This window comes from Betta splendens, chromosome 21 (assembly GCF_900634795.4).
Source record: "Betta splendens chromosome 21, fBetSpl5.4, whole genome shotgun sequence".
Classification (NCBI taxonomy): Eukaryota; Metazoa; Chordata; class Actinopteri; order Anabantiformes; family Osphronemidae; genus Betta; species Betta splendens.
In genome coordinates, this window is record NC_040899.1 from 4190860 (window position 1) to 4206547 (window position 15688).

The 15688-nt window shown below is 47.7% G+C and overlaps 1 protein-coding gene across 8 annotated transcripts in view; it reads left to right on the top strand.

The window, feature by feature from the left end:
* The window catches only part of sema5ba (sema domain, seven thrombospondin repeats (type 1 and type 1-like), transmembrane domain (TM) and short cytoplasmic domain, (semaphorin) 5Ba), a 94674-nt gene that overhangs the window by 29169 nt on the left and 49817 nt on the right, over positions 1-15688 (top strand). For all 8 annotated transcript variants that reach the window (XM_029136917.3, XM_055505220.1, XM_055505221.1 and 5 more), the window contains one exon: positions 10722-10934. In XM_029136917.3, coding sequence (XP_028992750.1) covers positions 10769-10934 — 166 coding nt within the window. In that variant the 5' untranslated portion in view covers positions 10722-10768. The remainder of the gene's footprint in view (positions 1-10721; positions 10935-15688) is intronic.

Sequence of the window (15688 nt, forward strand, 5' to 3'; positions counted from 1 at the left end):
GAAGGTGCGTGAGGGGCCGAGCAGTGGAGGAGCCTGAGTTTGGATGCCGCTCCCTCCCACCGCCCGGTGACACGCAGTGGGTTGGTTAGTGCCTGTAATCAGCCTGGAGCTGTCAGCTGCTGCTGGTGAATGTCGGCTTTTTGCCTGGTTCAAGCTGAACAAGGTGGTGTTTGTTGATGTAGTAGCCAGTTCCTGATTCCCTCTAGCTGTAGATGCCCTGATACCCATTATCACTGCACCGGGACCTCAGTGATGGGGCTCACAGGTTGTCAGCATGTACCAGCTGCTCCCCGTTCCCCAAAGGCACCGTAAGAGCAAACGACCCCCCGCTGGGGCTGTAATTTGAATTAAATGTGCTTTAGATTCTGCTGCTGTGATGTGATCAGGGGAGACGTCCATTCTCGCTTCCACAGTGTTCCGGTATTGTTGTTGTCTTTTTTTTTTTTTTTACAGGGAAAAAATTGAAATCTGCCCCAGAATGAAAGAAATTGGCCACTTTGCCGTAATCTCCCGTCAGACGCGTGCGCTGCATGAAGGAGCCACACGAGCTCCGTGTTGTGTCTGAGCGACCAACCTGCTGCGTCACTGCTTCTAGACAGTAGCCACAAGCCGGTCTTCAGGCCTGATTCATCATTTTGACGCGGCTCAATACGGTGTCATTAGTGGAAGGGACCTTGGAAATGTGTCTCTTTTTAGATGAACTGTCATCCATAATAAAATATCACTGTCGCCTGCTGTAGCTCAACTGACCATCACAGGCTTTATATAAGTGCAGCCTGGGCTTCGTGCCGCTTAAAGCTCCACATGTTCATAATTTGCCTCCTTTAATTGCGCATTGTTCTTGCTGGAATACTAATTCAGACATTTGCACTGTTCTTGCCTGAATTTTGGACTCCTGTGAGAGAAAGCTGGCATTTGCGTTGATCAGCCATGCACTCAGATCATGGCTTCTTCTGCATTCCCGCGTGTGCCGCGGTGTCAATTAAACCTGAGGTCTGCTGTGCTCCAGCGGCCTGACTCCGTCTAATGGGGCTCCATGTGAAGAGACTATCCATAATAGAATTATTAATGTGACACACTTGCAAAAAGGACTCGCTTATCTCCCCCATCTCATTTGCAGTGAATTCATGGCGAAGCGCGCTCGCTCACAGAAATAAAACATTAGAGGCAAAAACTGGACAAAACCTCCAGCCCGGCCACAAAACCCAAAGTTCATGCTGCATTAAATTGCAATGAGTTCCGATTTAGTCCGGTGATTAAAGCAGTCTGCGTGCGCTTCAGCGAGGCAGGGGAAGGACGGCGGCGTCGGGTCCGCGCGGAGAGCGAGGCTGCAGACGGGTTTATTAGTGCTCGTCTCGCTGCTCGGTGCCGCGCAGGACACCGGCCGTCCTCCATCAGCAGAGACCGCGGTCTTTCAGGCAAAAATGAAGCCCTAAATGAAAAAGCTATTTTCACGGAAGAAATGAGAACTGAAAACAAAGAACGCTTTCACAAAGCTGCAGCTGTTGGAACCTGCTTTATTGAGTAGTGATGTAGAGGTGCTTGTGTATTTATTTACAGAGGAGGCATGCAGAGAAGCATTAATGGCTATTTTTATAAAAACCATCCCCAACCATCACATAGAAGCACAAACAGGACCTGATTGTACGTCTGTTGAACCTGCAGTGGAACGAACCTCCATCCAAGTGTCACCAGGTTGAGTCCACTAGGAACACACACACATATATATATATATATTAACAAATAACCCCACATTGCTTGAATGGATGTAATCCAGAGTGTTGCAGACATGTTCTGTTCGCTCAGATGTGGAAGCTAATGATGGGAGACTGTCCTCTGCAAGCAGATCAAATGCTCTGATAAACTCGCCCTGCACTGGATGTGCCCAGCATCAAACGGAAGTTAGAGGGCAGCTGGTGACGAAAGTGAAGGACACACATTTGTCAAAATTGATGGACACATCATCAGGACCAAGGGGCCGATAGCGTTTAACATTCTCTCCTTGTGCTGTTGATTTGTGTGTGCAGCCGATACTGATTTATTCTTTACTTTAATGCAAAGGTTGAGACATTTATCATAAATAAATGGAATCATTGATATAAATTATTCATAAATTAAACAAATGTTTAATCAGTGTGTGTTATGAATTGTATTGATTTGTTGCAGTCACACGTTGTACGTGTCATTGTACAGTACGGAGGTCCGGTGCAGGCTGTAATAGCTGTTGCTGCATCTGTGTAAGGCTGCAGCTTGATAACTGGCCACCGAGCAGCTTTGTGTTCATCACATCAAGCGATACGTTTTGATCCGGGCTCTCGTTTGAAGTTGGATGTAATGGATTTGCCCATCAATTACGGTCGTGTGTGTGTGTGTGTGTGTGTGTGTGTGTGTGTGTGTGTGTGTGTGTGTGTGTGTGTGTGTGTGTGTGTGTGTGTGTGTGTGTGTGTGTGTGTGTGTGTGTGTGTGTGTGTGTGTGTGTGTGTGTGTGTTGTTTGGTGTCTGCTCTGGTTAATTACAACAGAGTGTCGTGTGGTCCCAGAGATAGCAGATAATAAGTTTGAGCCTTTCTGCTCTATAATGCTCACATGCTTTCCCAGTGGAGACCAGCACCGTGCAGGTAATGGACGGGTAGCGTCACTGAGGCCCTCTGTGGATCACAGGAATCAGCCGGGGGCTTCCTCAGACTTGTATTTGGTGTAGGACTATTTGAAGGGATTGTCTTACACCACTGTCTGATGCCATCATCGCCCCGTCGCCGCCACCGCGCTGCGTCTGTGTCTCATCACAGAGACGAGTCTAACGCTTTTATGGCCACAAGCACCACATCGAGAAAGATGCGCAGACAGATGAAGACCACCGCGGTGATGAAAGGCTCCACGGGAGCTGTACCTGCTGGACCAGCAACAATGCACTTACTGTAATACGATGCTACTAGTGGCACGATTCAGTCACAGAACAGCCCTGGTTCCCAGTCTGTCACAGTGGAGGAACAGTTACCCACCGGAAGTTCTATCCTGACACTCTCTTCACATTTGTACCTTTTACCTGAGCAGCGTGTGCTTTATTCCCATATAATGTTTCTCCTTCGCCAAGCTTCTTCTTTGTGACCCGTTACTCTCTAATTAACAACCTCTCCCTGGAGTTTCCCTCTTTTGTGTCTGTGTCGAGCCAGAAATGTGCTGCAGAGACCTTTTGTTGGAGTGGTTCCTCGTGCCCCTGGCTTTTTGTTGCCCGTCATTTGGGCACCGTCCCCTGACCTCGCACCTCTGTCACACGGCTAAACAAAAAGGAAAATGTCACAGGAGCAATTTTTAAAAAGTAAAAGTAAGTAGAAGACGTTTTCCATGAATATACAGCCTTATTAATGTTATTAGACTCCACCTCAGCTGCTGCCTGCGCTCCATTAAAGCACCTGCACTTAGTCTCTATCCCAACTCTCTGTGAAGCTGTGGCCACAGATGAACAGTCTCCTGCTCCCAGAGCTCCGCTGAACTAGTTGGATGAGTTCAAATCAATATGGACCAGAGGCTCCCAGTTCACGCAGCGAAACAGTATCAGGTAGACGGAGGGAGAAACACAGTCCATAATATGGCATTATGGCGTGTGTGAAGGTGTGAGGCTGCGGTTGACAGTGCCAAGTGAAATCATAATAGAGTTTCTGAGGGCCAGACGGGCTGTTATTACAGAGCGAGCGTGTGGAAAGCATATAACATGGCCGCTCCTACAGCTGTGCGTTTGAAGTGACGGGCGCCTGAGGTTTAATGTGTTTGTAGGATTAGCCAGTGGATGGAGGTGTGCATGTGGGAAACAGCAAAGAAAGCCTCAGCCCGTCAGTCCATGCGTACGATCGCGGCGCCGTCTGAGTGGCCATTTGCCGACCGTCTTTGGCCTCGGCCCATTATTCTTCAATCAAACTCTTCCCCAATCACTCCTGGTCAAATCGCGAAATTGTCCAATCGCCTCCTGATTGTTGTTGTTAATAGAAGTGTCGTGTAATTGTGATCCACTTTTCCAAGAGGCCAACATTTCTATGGTTGTCTGTTCAGCTGAAATTGGACTGAAACCTGGCGATTTATTCTTAAAAGTGAAAAACAGAAGGACGTCCGCAATCAGGAGGGTTTGGAGGCTGGTAATTGGTGCCGTGCTTTCCTGGATATAAACAGTTTTTAGCTCCGGTACCGTTTGTTAGACCAGTAGAATTTTTAGCCAATCTTTTTCAAATGTTTTAAATTACGGCAGCCTCTGACTGGGATGAATTTCTAACCATAAACGTGTTTGACTAAAGCTTTTAGTTCCAGATTGTGAATGGAAATAGTGAATCAAATCTATCTTCATCTCAAATCTGATTTTTAATTTGCTTGGCTTTGCAGAAGCATCTGGAGCTTTTCTTTGGATTACATCATCCAAAATCACAGCAGGTCGCCCTTATGGCTTCATGTGTGGTTCTATACATTTATAAACTTCATCACCATGGAGCGCACGCAAAAGAAAATTACATTTACATACAGTAACAACACACAACGATGATGTGCAGTAACCTTTTCAGCTCTATATTAAACTGTTAATAATTTATTATTTTAGTATTAAGCAGTTGATTTATAGTTTAATATTGAGCAGAACAGTCTGATCTTGACCCAGTTATTAGTGAATAAAAGCTGGTGGCTGCTGCTGTTGTCAGAAATCACAGATCAAGCCGGTGTTTCCGTCTTGACTGGAGCCTGTTTTGTCGGCTGCTGTTTACTCTGCCAAGCTGAAAACTACTGTTTTCTGTTCTGTTTTTGACGAAAGACAGCTGACATTTTGCCTTCTGCTATGCAATGCAGCTGCGCATGCATTTTTTATTCGAATCACTGGAAAGTAGTTTCTTTGAAAGGAGAAACATTCGGCCAGAGAAGGCGCAGACAGCCCGGCGTTGAACTCAGCCCCTCCCTCCAAACAGACACATGACTATCTGGGAGGTTTGCACCAGGACAAGCGGATGAACAAGTCGGTCCCACTCTTCTGTCAGATGCTGCTTCCCTTCAGGCACCCTTCACCAAACGCCTCTGGTTTGATGTGGGCCTGTATCCACACAGCACCTTCCAACCCGGCCGACCTCATCAGCCCCGTCACTCAGTGACGCCGCCAAACGCTCACATAGTTCCTCCAGGGCAAGGTCGACCCGCCCTCGTTGCCATAGAAGACCCGTCCTCCGGTTGTTCCTGCTTCCTCGAGCGTGAAAGAAGGGACTCAATAACAAGAGACGCTCGCTGTGTCCCAACCATCACCCTTTATTAGAAAAGAGAGAGGAGAAAAAGGCTCATCTTCGTCTCACATTCCTGCGTCCTGCCCCCAAATGTGTTGTCTTCAAGCTGTTCTGTTGAGGCTGAAGGCCCGGTCGCCCCCCCACCCCCCGCCACAGTGCGGGCATTAGGAGAGATTGGTGGGGTTGAGCCATTGAGTTGAATTAGACATGGTCAATGTAGCCTTGGCTGGACCAAACCCCCTGAGGGCAAGAGTGCAAGAGGCTGAAAGGACTGAAAATATGGTGGCAGTATGCCTCCACGGAGTCGCCAGCGCTGGTCATGACGTTCTAGGCCTGGTTACATTTGTTACCGTGATTAAAGAGACACGCAGACGTTCTGATGAAAAACCCGCCCCACGCGCGCTACATTCAGAATCGCGTGCGTCGATCTTCTCTTAAGTTCTTCAGGAAACAGGTGCCGTTTCCTTCTGCTCCGGTTCCTGGGAGCCTTTGGATCAGGAGCTAATGCTATTACTGTGCCATAAACGCTAATGATGAGCGCTGGGAGGAATCGCAGCCGGCTGTGTAGGAACAACACATTTTTCACGCAACACTCTGGTGCGGCTTAACTTAAAATCCGCCTAAAAGATGCTTGACAACGATGTTCAATCGCTTCCAACAAATCGGAGAAAAAGACGATCAGTCCTTTGAGAAACTGGCCGATTCAACCATACAAACTCGCAGCAATGGCCGCCTGCTCCGGTCCTGCGTCCTCGTCCTGCTCCAGCATGGCGCCAGATCGCCGGCTCTTTAATACAGGTGACGACTGCTTCACCGCGGACCGCCAGCAATTTAATCAGTGTCATAATAGATTCGGAAGCGATGGCGCTCGGGGAGTTAGCATTGACTTGTAATTACAGCTACTGCAGGCTAGAAATGAAAAGGCAAAGGTGCAGGTGTCTGCGGAAAACCCGCGGTTCATCACTCGCCGTCTCTAGAGCGATGGAAGCGAGAAACAGGAAATGATTAGAACGGAGAAAGCGAGAGGTTTCTTATGAGCGACGCGCCTCCTGAGAGGCCGGACGGGCGCGACTGCACTGATTCATTCTGAGAAGCAGCAGTTAGGACCCTCTGCGTGGCCTTTTGCCCCCAGTGTTTGGCTGGAGCTGGACCGTAACAAAGCCAGGTTTCAGCTAAACGACCGAGCGAGGGCTTCAGCCGTCAAAACGCCGGCTCTGCAGCAGTTGTCCTCACCACCGCCGCTCATTTAGCACAGCTGCAGGCAGAGCACATGTAAATGCGCAGCGCGTGAACATGCTGTCACCTGCTCCCAGACGTGTCGCTCACAGTGGCCCACGTCACGCGCTCGTTGTCTCCTGTGTTACTGTACATCAGAGGGCCGTCGGCCATGCAGCGCACCCCAGGAGGCCCAAACGCTCTCAACCTGCTTTCGGCTGCGTGACTACCGGCTCGCCGCTCTGTTGCCATAGATACATTCTGGCTTTGGCAGTGACTTATGAGAATCTGTGCTAAAGAAAGGTTGAGATTCACCGACTGCCATCTGGATGAGGACTTGAAATGATTTTTTTAAAGAGAGGAGCTTATCTTTGTTTATCTAGGTTGAGCTTTCCAAAATTACCCTCGCACCAAGGCACTGTAGTCTATACTGTGTTTACGAGTTGCTCCGCGCTGAAGCATCCTGGTGAGATATTAATGTTGTACCTTAACAGGAAGTACTGTACGCCGCCTCTCTCTGTTAAACATTTAGGTCAGGTTGTGTACCTGCTGTAAATTGTTGAGTACACAGCCAGAAGAGACACTGTATAACTATCCAATTATTGTCTTTAGATTTTAAACATTTACTGCAACAATAAATTATTAGCACGCTGACGGGTCAAAATAAAGAATAGAAAACGTCTCGTTTGAGTTGACTGACAGCAGCGCCCTTGTTAAAAACGCTGCACAACATTGGGAAGCATTCATTCTTTATTCATCTCAGAATCATGTTTCTGCTTCAACAAATGTACTTAATAGTAAATCCCATCTTATTAGTCCATGTGATCATCGGATGTGAATCAAGTAACAGAATATGGCTTTGTCGTAATGTGGTGTAAAATACAGCAGCTTCATTGGCTTTCTCATTGCTCACCTTTATGTGCAAGTACTGGAAATCTTTCACAATCAATATTTGCAATACTTCAGCAAACATTACCGTTAATGCTCTTGGCTGCGTGATGTTCATGGTGTATTGACGCAGAGACCTGCCGAGGCATCTATTAGCTCCATGCACACAGGGAACCTGTAGGTCATCAGCTTGCGCACCTTTAATGGACTCGCTGCATCCAGCAAATGACGGATTGACGGACAAACAGTGGATCAGCAAGTGTTTTTAAAGGCACCTGCTGAGTGTATGAAAGCGATAGATCATCCAGGTTTGCTGCAGACAAACCATCGCTAATCTCCAACGCAGTGGGACCGGGGAATCAGATAGACAACGTTAAAACGCAGCGCTCTCTCAGTTCCACTTCTGAAACTGGAAAAACCAGCCGTGGACAGCTGCTCGGGCTCCGTGCTGGGTCATGGCAAGTGAGCAGTATGGATCCGCGCTGTGAGCCAGGATCCAGCCCAGAATCTATTTCTACAGCAGCTTTTCCAACCTCCGAGCACAACCCTCATCCTGCTGCTGACAGCACAGTTCCCTCTGTGTTCGTCCGGCCAAGATAACTCACCCGCCAAAATCCGAACCCAGAGTCCAAAGCAGAGTCCCGCTCATCCATCACCGTGTGCTGTCCTGCCCCGCTCTCAGTCCGGCTTTTAAACTAATGAGGGCATTTGTAAAGTCAGCCTTTGACATTCAGCAGTCAGCAGTCTAATGTGAATTAAGCAGTGCCCACCCTGCTCCTGCACATTAGAAACAAATAAAAAAGCTTCCTAGAAAACCTGTAGCATAAAGCGCCTGGTTTGATTTCACCCAGCAGCTGTAATCATGTTATATCTGTCTGCTGGCAGGTGTCTAATAAAAATGAAAATGCCAGAAAATTACATATGAATGCGAAGAAGGCGGAAGAAATGATTTTCTATTTCATTTATACAGAAGTAGCTCTCCTTCCCCTGCCGCGACTGTTTTATGGCTCTCTCTCTTTATGTGATGTAAGATTGGTGATAAGGTGCCATCATGATTCAGAAATTTAATTCCCAACCTCAAGAGGACCAAATCAGGCCTGAACATCTTTGAATCAGTTGTGAAACAAACAACCAGTCGGAAGACGCCAAAATTTAAACCATATGCTTCAACTTCTCAGTTTTAATTAAAAGCCTCTGCACTATTCAAAATAACAGACGCTGCTTGGCTTCTCTTTGGTTCAAGCTGGAAACAGTTTTCTTTAATTAGCAATAGAAATTTACATGAAAATATACTTAAAATGAAGATGCACAAAGATTAGTTTTAAAGATGGTTGAAGCGAGAAGGAAGGTTGTGTACTATTAAAAACACTCATGAAGACGATTCAGGCAGTTTGAAACCACGAAGCTATAAATTTAATCAGCCTTCAATTTACCTAGTACATGCTTAAACAGAGTAGGAAGAAGTTAAACTTATCTAGTCCTACACCTTGACTTCACGTTTCAATCATTGGTTTATAATCAATATTCATATATAGAGTATTATTTTCATAGGTCACCGATTTCCTCAGGCAGCCACGCTAGCAGCGCCATCTAACAGTGAAGCAAGTTGCAATACAAAACAATACAGAGAACACACACATACAGTAGTAGCACACAGTACAAGTGGAAACCTTGCTGGGATTTTTTTCATGGATAACATTTGATAACATTTAATTTGTGCTCTGATGTGTGAGGTAATCTAACATGGTCCAAAGACTAAATCTTGGGGGACACCCAGAGTTGGACTACAGTATTTAGACCGCTGCCATCTGTCTAGAACCTCCGGTCTCCCTGTTTGCTGTAGACAGCGAAAACTGAGCACGACTTCTGGCTGCCATGTGATCTTGATGATTCCACTGTAATGAGACCTTGGTTTGGTAACACAACCCAAAAGAGACAAGACGGATGGAAGTTGGGGCTAAAAGCTTGTTTAAAAGGTTGCTGGGCAGGATTACAGTGTGGAAATGGGAGACTAACCCAGTCACACCTGGATCACTTACTCCCAGGTAAAGTAATGGAGCAGACCCTAGGAATCAAAGATTCAGGCTTATCCCTTGATTGTGGTGGCTCCTAAAACTGTATAATCTGTGTTGACTTGTAGGTGACAAGCAAAAACAAGAAGCTGACTTGCTTTTAATCCCCTCACCTGTACCTGGGCTCTTTCTGGGTTGTTTTTTGCTGCAGAGCAATTCTTGGTTTGAATGTGGTCCAACGGGTCTTAAACTTGACTTGGTTCCAATTTGGCTGAGTGGAGTCGAATGCAGTACAGTACGACCTCCACCTGTTTGGTCAGCAGTGTGTTTGTTGGCAGGAGTGGCACCTGTTGACTCCACTGCATTGGAATGACAAACATGGACCCCGTGTGCATTTGCCTAATTAGTACCAGCTTTAGCAAGCAGGATAATTGATCGCTGGGCAATGTGGCTGATTTGCAACTCAACCAAGCTAATAATTTGTTATTGATTGAAGCATTAGCTAGAAAAACACAGCACAGAGGTGTAAACCAGTCTGAGTGCGGCAGAAAGTTGGTGCAGTGAGTTTTTAATCTACTTTAACGATATTACACCTCGCTGAGCTAACATCATAAGGAGCGGAGGACGGGCTGTGATGAACTGCCGCTTTCAGCTCGGCACAGTCGACTCATATGTTATGACTGGCAGAGATTGCATTTACTGTGAGCGCAGTTGAGTGTCTGCGTGGACGTCTTTCTGTCTGCTGCATGGCTCCACTTGCTAACGTGAGCGTGGAGGTCAGAGAACGAGGTGCAGGTATTAAATAAATAGTTACTTCACGTTATCACTGGGAGCCACAGATTCAAAGTGAACTCATTTCTGCTTCATTGACTTGTGGAAACTTACGCCTCATTGAACAGTCCACTATCACGTTAAATTTTCCATTTTAATCAGCCATTAAATTAACTCCCAAGGTTTAATTGCACATTTTAAATAATTATCTCAAGGTCAGGGGTTAGACTCGTCTGTGGGACGGCTCATTGCTGAAGTATAAAGCATTTTGGGGTGTTTTTCCACTTGGTGTCCTTCACGCGTTCCCTCATTTTCGTTTCGAGTATTCAGCTTTATATCTCATCTGTCCAGCCGCTCTAACATCTATGCTTTCATGCTGCAGTTATTTCATTTTCACCCAGATTTTATACCATTGCATTGCTTTTTCTGTTCTATTTGAGTTCCTCCATGCAGGAAGCCCTCGGGAATTAGAAGTTTGAGGGGAGGAATGATTGAGAAGTGACTCAGAACGAGCTTTGACTCTTTGTATTTCAAGCCAGGTGTGAGTAATTCTGCGTAGAGGTGTTGAAGTTTTTTCCTCTTCTCTCCAGCTGCATCCCAGAGGCCCACCTTGGCAGTTAGAGGAGAGGTCATCACCATGAGAGCGTCCTCACAGGCCGCCACCGGCCTCCTCCTGCTCTTCCTCCTCCTCCCGATGGTTGCCACCCAGAACTCTGGCGTCCCATCCACCCCGACCCCGATGTTTGACCCGCTGACCCAAGCAGAGTGCACAAAAAAAGAACATCCAAAGGTTTCCATCCAAGGTCAGACCTCATTAATTACCACTTGTTTACGTCAGCGTTTAATGAAGACTGATCGTGTTAAAGAGTCGCTTTCAGATCGCAAAGAATTGTAGATTTTCCAACTATAGTTGCCTTATTTTAAGACTTTTAATTTGTTACACAATTTACTGGAGCATTTGGGCTGTGAGGAAGGTGAGAGGACACAATCTGAAATGAGACAGAGGACAGTGTTTATAATTGCACAAAATAGTCACCAAAAAAAAGTCTGTTCATATCCACTTTATTCAGTTAATCTGGGTGAAGGTGCACATAATGAGATATTAGATTTCTTTGAACAAAAAAGGTAAAACTATTAAAATGGCCAAGATTCATAATCCCAGAAACTGTATTACTGTCTGAATGTACAAGTATGAACCTGCAGTTCTATGATCCACCAAGCACCAAAATGATCACACACAATAACAGTGACTAGTTATTCTTTTTTCTTTGTATACTGTGTTTTTGCTCGGTGCTGACAGACAAGGCACAAAGCAGAAAGTTTAGCAATGAACAAGTCAAAGGAAGAAAGAAGTTAATCAAGTAATTGCAAAAAAGCCCCAGATTTCATTCATCAATGCAAATGGCTACATGAATAAGAGAAAGGGAGGAAGGGATCGCTGACTGCGCCCATAGTTTAGTCTCATCTTCTATTAGCACATGTTGAAATGGCCTTTATGTCTTAAGAATGACGTTCATCGCTGTATAACATTATTCTTATCGTTATAGTTATTATTATCCTGGCTGATCTGTTTCCTGTCTATGGAAACGTCTCACAGCAGCTGAATAAATAGTTCTCATGAACATATCCGTGTGCCGACCGCAATAAAAGCCCCCAGTCTGGTGTTGAGGCATGTCAGCACGCAGCTATACAGGAAGCGCACAAAGCAAGAGGACGGGTCTGAAATGACTGTGTAGAATGAACGCTATCTGGCCCGTTCATCTGCACAATGGGCCCAGAAACCCGGTCTTCCTCGTGCCGCGAAATGGGATGGAGCGTTTTGGGCCACAGGCTCCGATAGGTACAGCAGGATGAAAGGTAAACACGCTCAAAATTGCTGTGTTTATTTTTGAATGGCTGTTTGTGTTCACTCCGCCGAGGCCGGTGGCTGAGATTGGAGCACCGGGGGGAAAAGCACACTTACTGGTGGGGAGTGAGAGGAGAAACACAAACGCTGAAGAGGAGGCCACAGCGTTTTTCTGTGGTTAGAAATATACTCTACACCTCCCAACTGCGTTCCAGACACTTCCTCGCGTCCTCCCGGTTCCATCCACGCTGAGCTTCTTGCTGGTCCTGTGTTGCCGGACTTTGCTGGAAAACCCAGCCTCCTTCCACTGGCCTTTCAATCTGCGGAGCCTGTGAAGCGGCTATTTCCATTCCCCGCGTAGCCAGTCTGAGGTCACCTACATAAGCGCCGAGCCCCTGCCTCTGTCCTCGTTTACCCGCCAGGGCCTCCAGATGTCCAGATTAGCCCCAGCGCCACCAGTGCTTCACTTCAAAGGCGTGCCACTTGAGAATGGCTCTCATGGCAGAGAGCTGCAGGGCCTCTGGCCTGTCAAAGCATGCCGAGCAGGGCATTATGTGGAGGCAGCCATATAGAAAAGGCCTGCACAATGAAAGTGTCAGCAAGAACCTGAGATTAGCCTCTGTGATTGATGAGCGTTTTATAGCAGCTTGTTGAAGCGCTACCTCATTCACCTGGAGGAAATCAGGGAGCCAGCTCCAAAGACACTATGGGCCTGGAGCAGCACCTAGCTATAGTGGTATATACAGTATAAATAATATGAGAGGTGAATTAGCTGATGTTTTTATGCTTGAGTAGGAAAGTTATGAGCATCAGAGTCACTACAAGTATGTGTGATGCTCAGTGGTTTAATTTATCGTGGTATGTATAGTAGGCGTGCATATGAATGATAGAAATCCCTCAAAAGATCTCCAACAACGTTAGTATGTGGAGCTGGATAGTTTGTCAATGCAAAGATAAATTATTGTTTGGGAAAATCATATGTTTCATAGTCGCACTCTCTCATTCCTGAAGTGATATAAACAACAGTCGTAGGAGCTGACAGCAGTGATGGGTTATCAGGAGGAGATGGAGACGGCCTAAACAAACCTCTGCCACGCCGAGCGTCGCCTCCTTCCATCAACGCCGACAACACGGGCTTTTTCTAGTCCCCTAAACGCACCGCGAGGGCCGAGGAGCGTCTGTCTGCTGCTGCTCCACGAGATGCAGAGCTCGCAGATCCATGCAGGAATGCAGCATGGGAGTCACATAGAGGCGCGCACACACACACACACACACACACACACACACACACACACACACACACACACACACACACACACACACACACACACACACACACACACACACACCCCAGGCCCACACACCGTACGGTTCAGATGGATGATGCCGGCTCGTGGCTAAAGACTGTGGGTCTGATAAGAGCATCGCGTGAGGGCAGAGAGTGTGGACTTAGCTGTGCGTTTTGTCATTGAAGGGTTTGTGTGTGGGGTCAACCTGGCTTGTAAAAGAAACAGGTAGACTGTGCAGCAATATCCCTCGAGGCATCACAATGTGTCACGCGGGAGGATGTGAAGGAAAGCACTGCTCTTAGTTCGGTTCCGCGCCGCTGCCGCTCGGGTCACGTTTCTCTGCGGAGACAAAGGAGATGAGGAGCGACGTCTTCCTGTTCAGCCTCCTGCACATCCTGTCCTCTTCACCGCTAGTTATTGCTCATATCCAGCGCCTGCCTCTGCGTAGCATCCCATCTCCCCTCCTCTCTAATCATTCTACTTGTCGTCTCCGTGTTCTCCACCGCTCTTGTTCCTCGGCCGCTCACTCTCTCATCATGTCCGTTTCCGCAGTTCTCTCGTCCTCGGGTTCTGCTGCTCCGTAATGGCCCGAGAGTGGCAACGCACACGTTCTTAGATAATGGTGCTGTCGTTGAGCCATCATGTCGCCCTCTGAGCAGCACGGCCGTTCACTCCGTCTGGTGTTGTGCTCCTGCGTTTGCAGTCTTCTCTCATTCATAATTACAGTGGTGGGTCTAATTGGATGTGCTATCAAAGCAGGCACCTGAATCAACCTGCGGAGTTTATGCTGCTGCTCATCAGCGCCACAGAACAAGTAACATTTAAAGGCTTTACGGCCTCTGATCTAAAACGCTGTGACAAATGTAACTGTATTTTAAAGAAGGATTTAGTAGTTATTATATTTCATGTCCTTCACTGAGCAGCTCACTACGATGTCAGTCCTACTTCCCATCCGTATGCATGGGGTCATCAGTCTCTAGGTGTCGCCTCCCCGCTGGTAGCTGTCTGAGAAGCTATTAGCCTCGTGGCCCAGGTGGCGGCTCTCTACTGGGCTCTCTCCAGGCCTGTCCTCAGCTCTGCCCGGACCCCCCGGATCCCCCCGGACCCCCCCGGACCCCTCTATCTGGGTTCAGTCAAGTGGGAGGCAGCGGCTAGAGGCCAAGCTGCGCTCCACTGGGGCACAGTGGCCCCTCTCATCCTGCCACCCTCCGCGAGCTCAGCCACAGTGGAAGCCAAAGGTTGGAACGGGGGAGATACTGAGGAACAGGAAGTCGGGCGACGAGTGATATGAGGAAGACCAACAAAACATATTCCTGCAGATCTGATCAGACCGAGCGGTGTAAAACTGCAGCTACTAAGCAACAGAAGGAAATGCAGACGTTTCTGTTTGCATCAAATCTAAAAAAATGTAATGGGTTATATATGAGTTGCTGTTATTTGGCTACAATAGTCAACTATTTCACATTTCCTGTTGTCCTTAAAGCCAAATTCATTCCCAACGCAATCATACGTGCGCTAATTGACACCAGGGGTGATCCTTCATTCAGTCGTTTGCCAGATGGCAGGTAGCAGCGAGTCTGTGACCCGCTTCGTTAGCGGCGTCGAAGCGACCGCGTGCCCTCCAGACACCCATTCTTATCAGCGAGTCGTTCTCCCATTAGCAAGACACTGCGTTGCGGGTTCCCACCCCAAGCACCGGGATGACAGACAGCTACCTTTAGCACGCTATGTGTCATTCAGAGCTCATTAGACAGCGCGGCGCTCGAGGGGAGAAATCACTAGATGCCTGATTATAATGCTAATGATAAAAAAATCACATCACGCAGGATTTTAATGGGGGAACGTTTGCTGTCAGACTCAGGACGAGAAAGTGAAGGAAGTTGGTCTTAAATGTTTTTATGAGTTTTACTGCATTCGTCTCACCGTCTTCAGCATCGTTGAGCCCAGAGGCGTCCCGCCTCACGTCACGCTCCCAGCTGCTGGGCTGAGTCAGACTTGGAGCCATCAGATGGAGGGGAGGCGCTGTCTAATAGCCGCCCCCAGTCTGCAGCAGGAGAGCGGCTCGCGCCCCCTGAGGTTTGAGGCCATAGACGGACCCCATTGTGGCCGAGCTGCGTGTTGTTCCCGTGTTTGTGCAGACGCACGGTTTTTGGCATTTCTCAAATTGGTCGCGCTTTCGTTCCCTCGGCGCCGTGAAACGCTGGCACTTTCCGGCTTCGGCTCCTCATCCAGACGCGGCGTACAGTAATAGTGACTCAGATCAGCAGGGTGCCACTTCACTCGGCCCACGCGCTGCTGCGTGGGAAGAAGCAGAAGGTTTGAAAAGCTGGATGGACGGGACAGAGGGGTCATGATTCCTGTCTCTGCGAGAAGAATCTCTGAGCGGACGCTCCTCGTGCTCCTCCTGCTCCTCCTGCTTCTC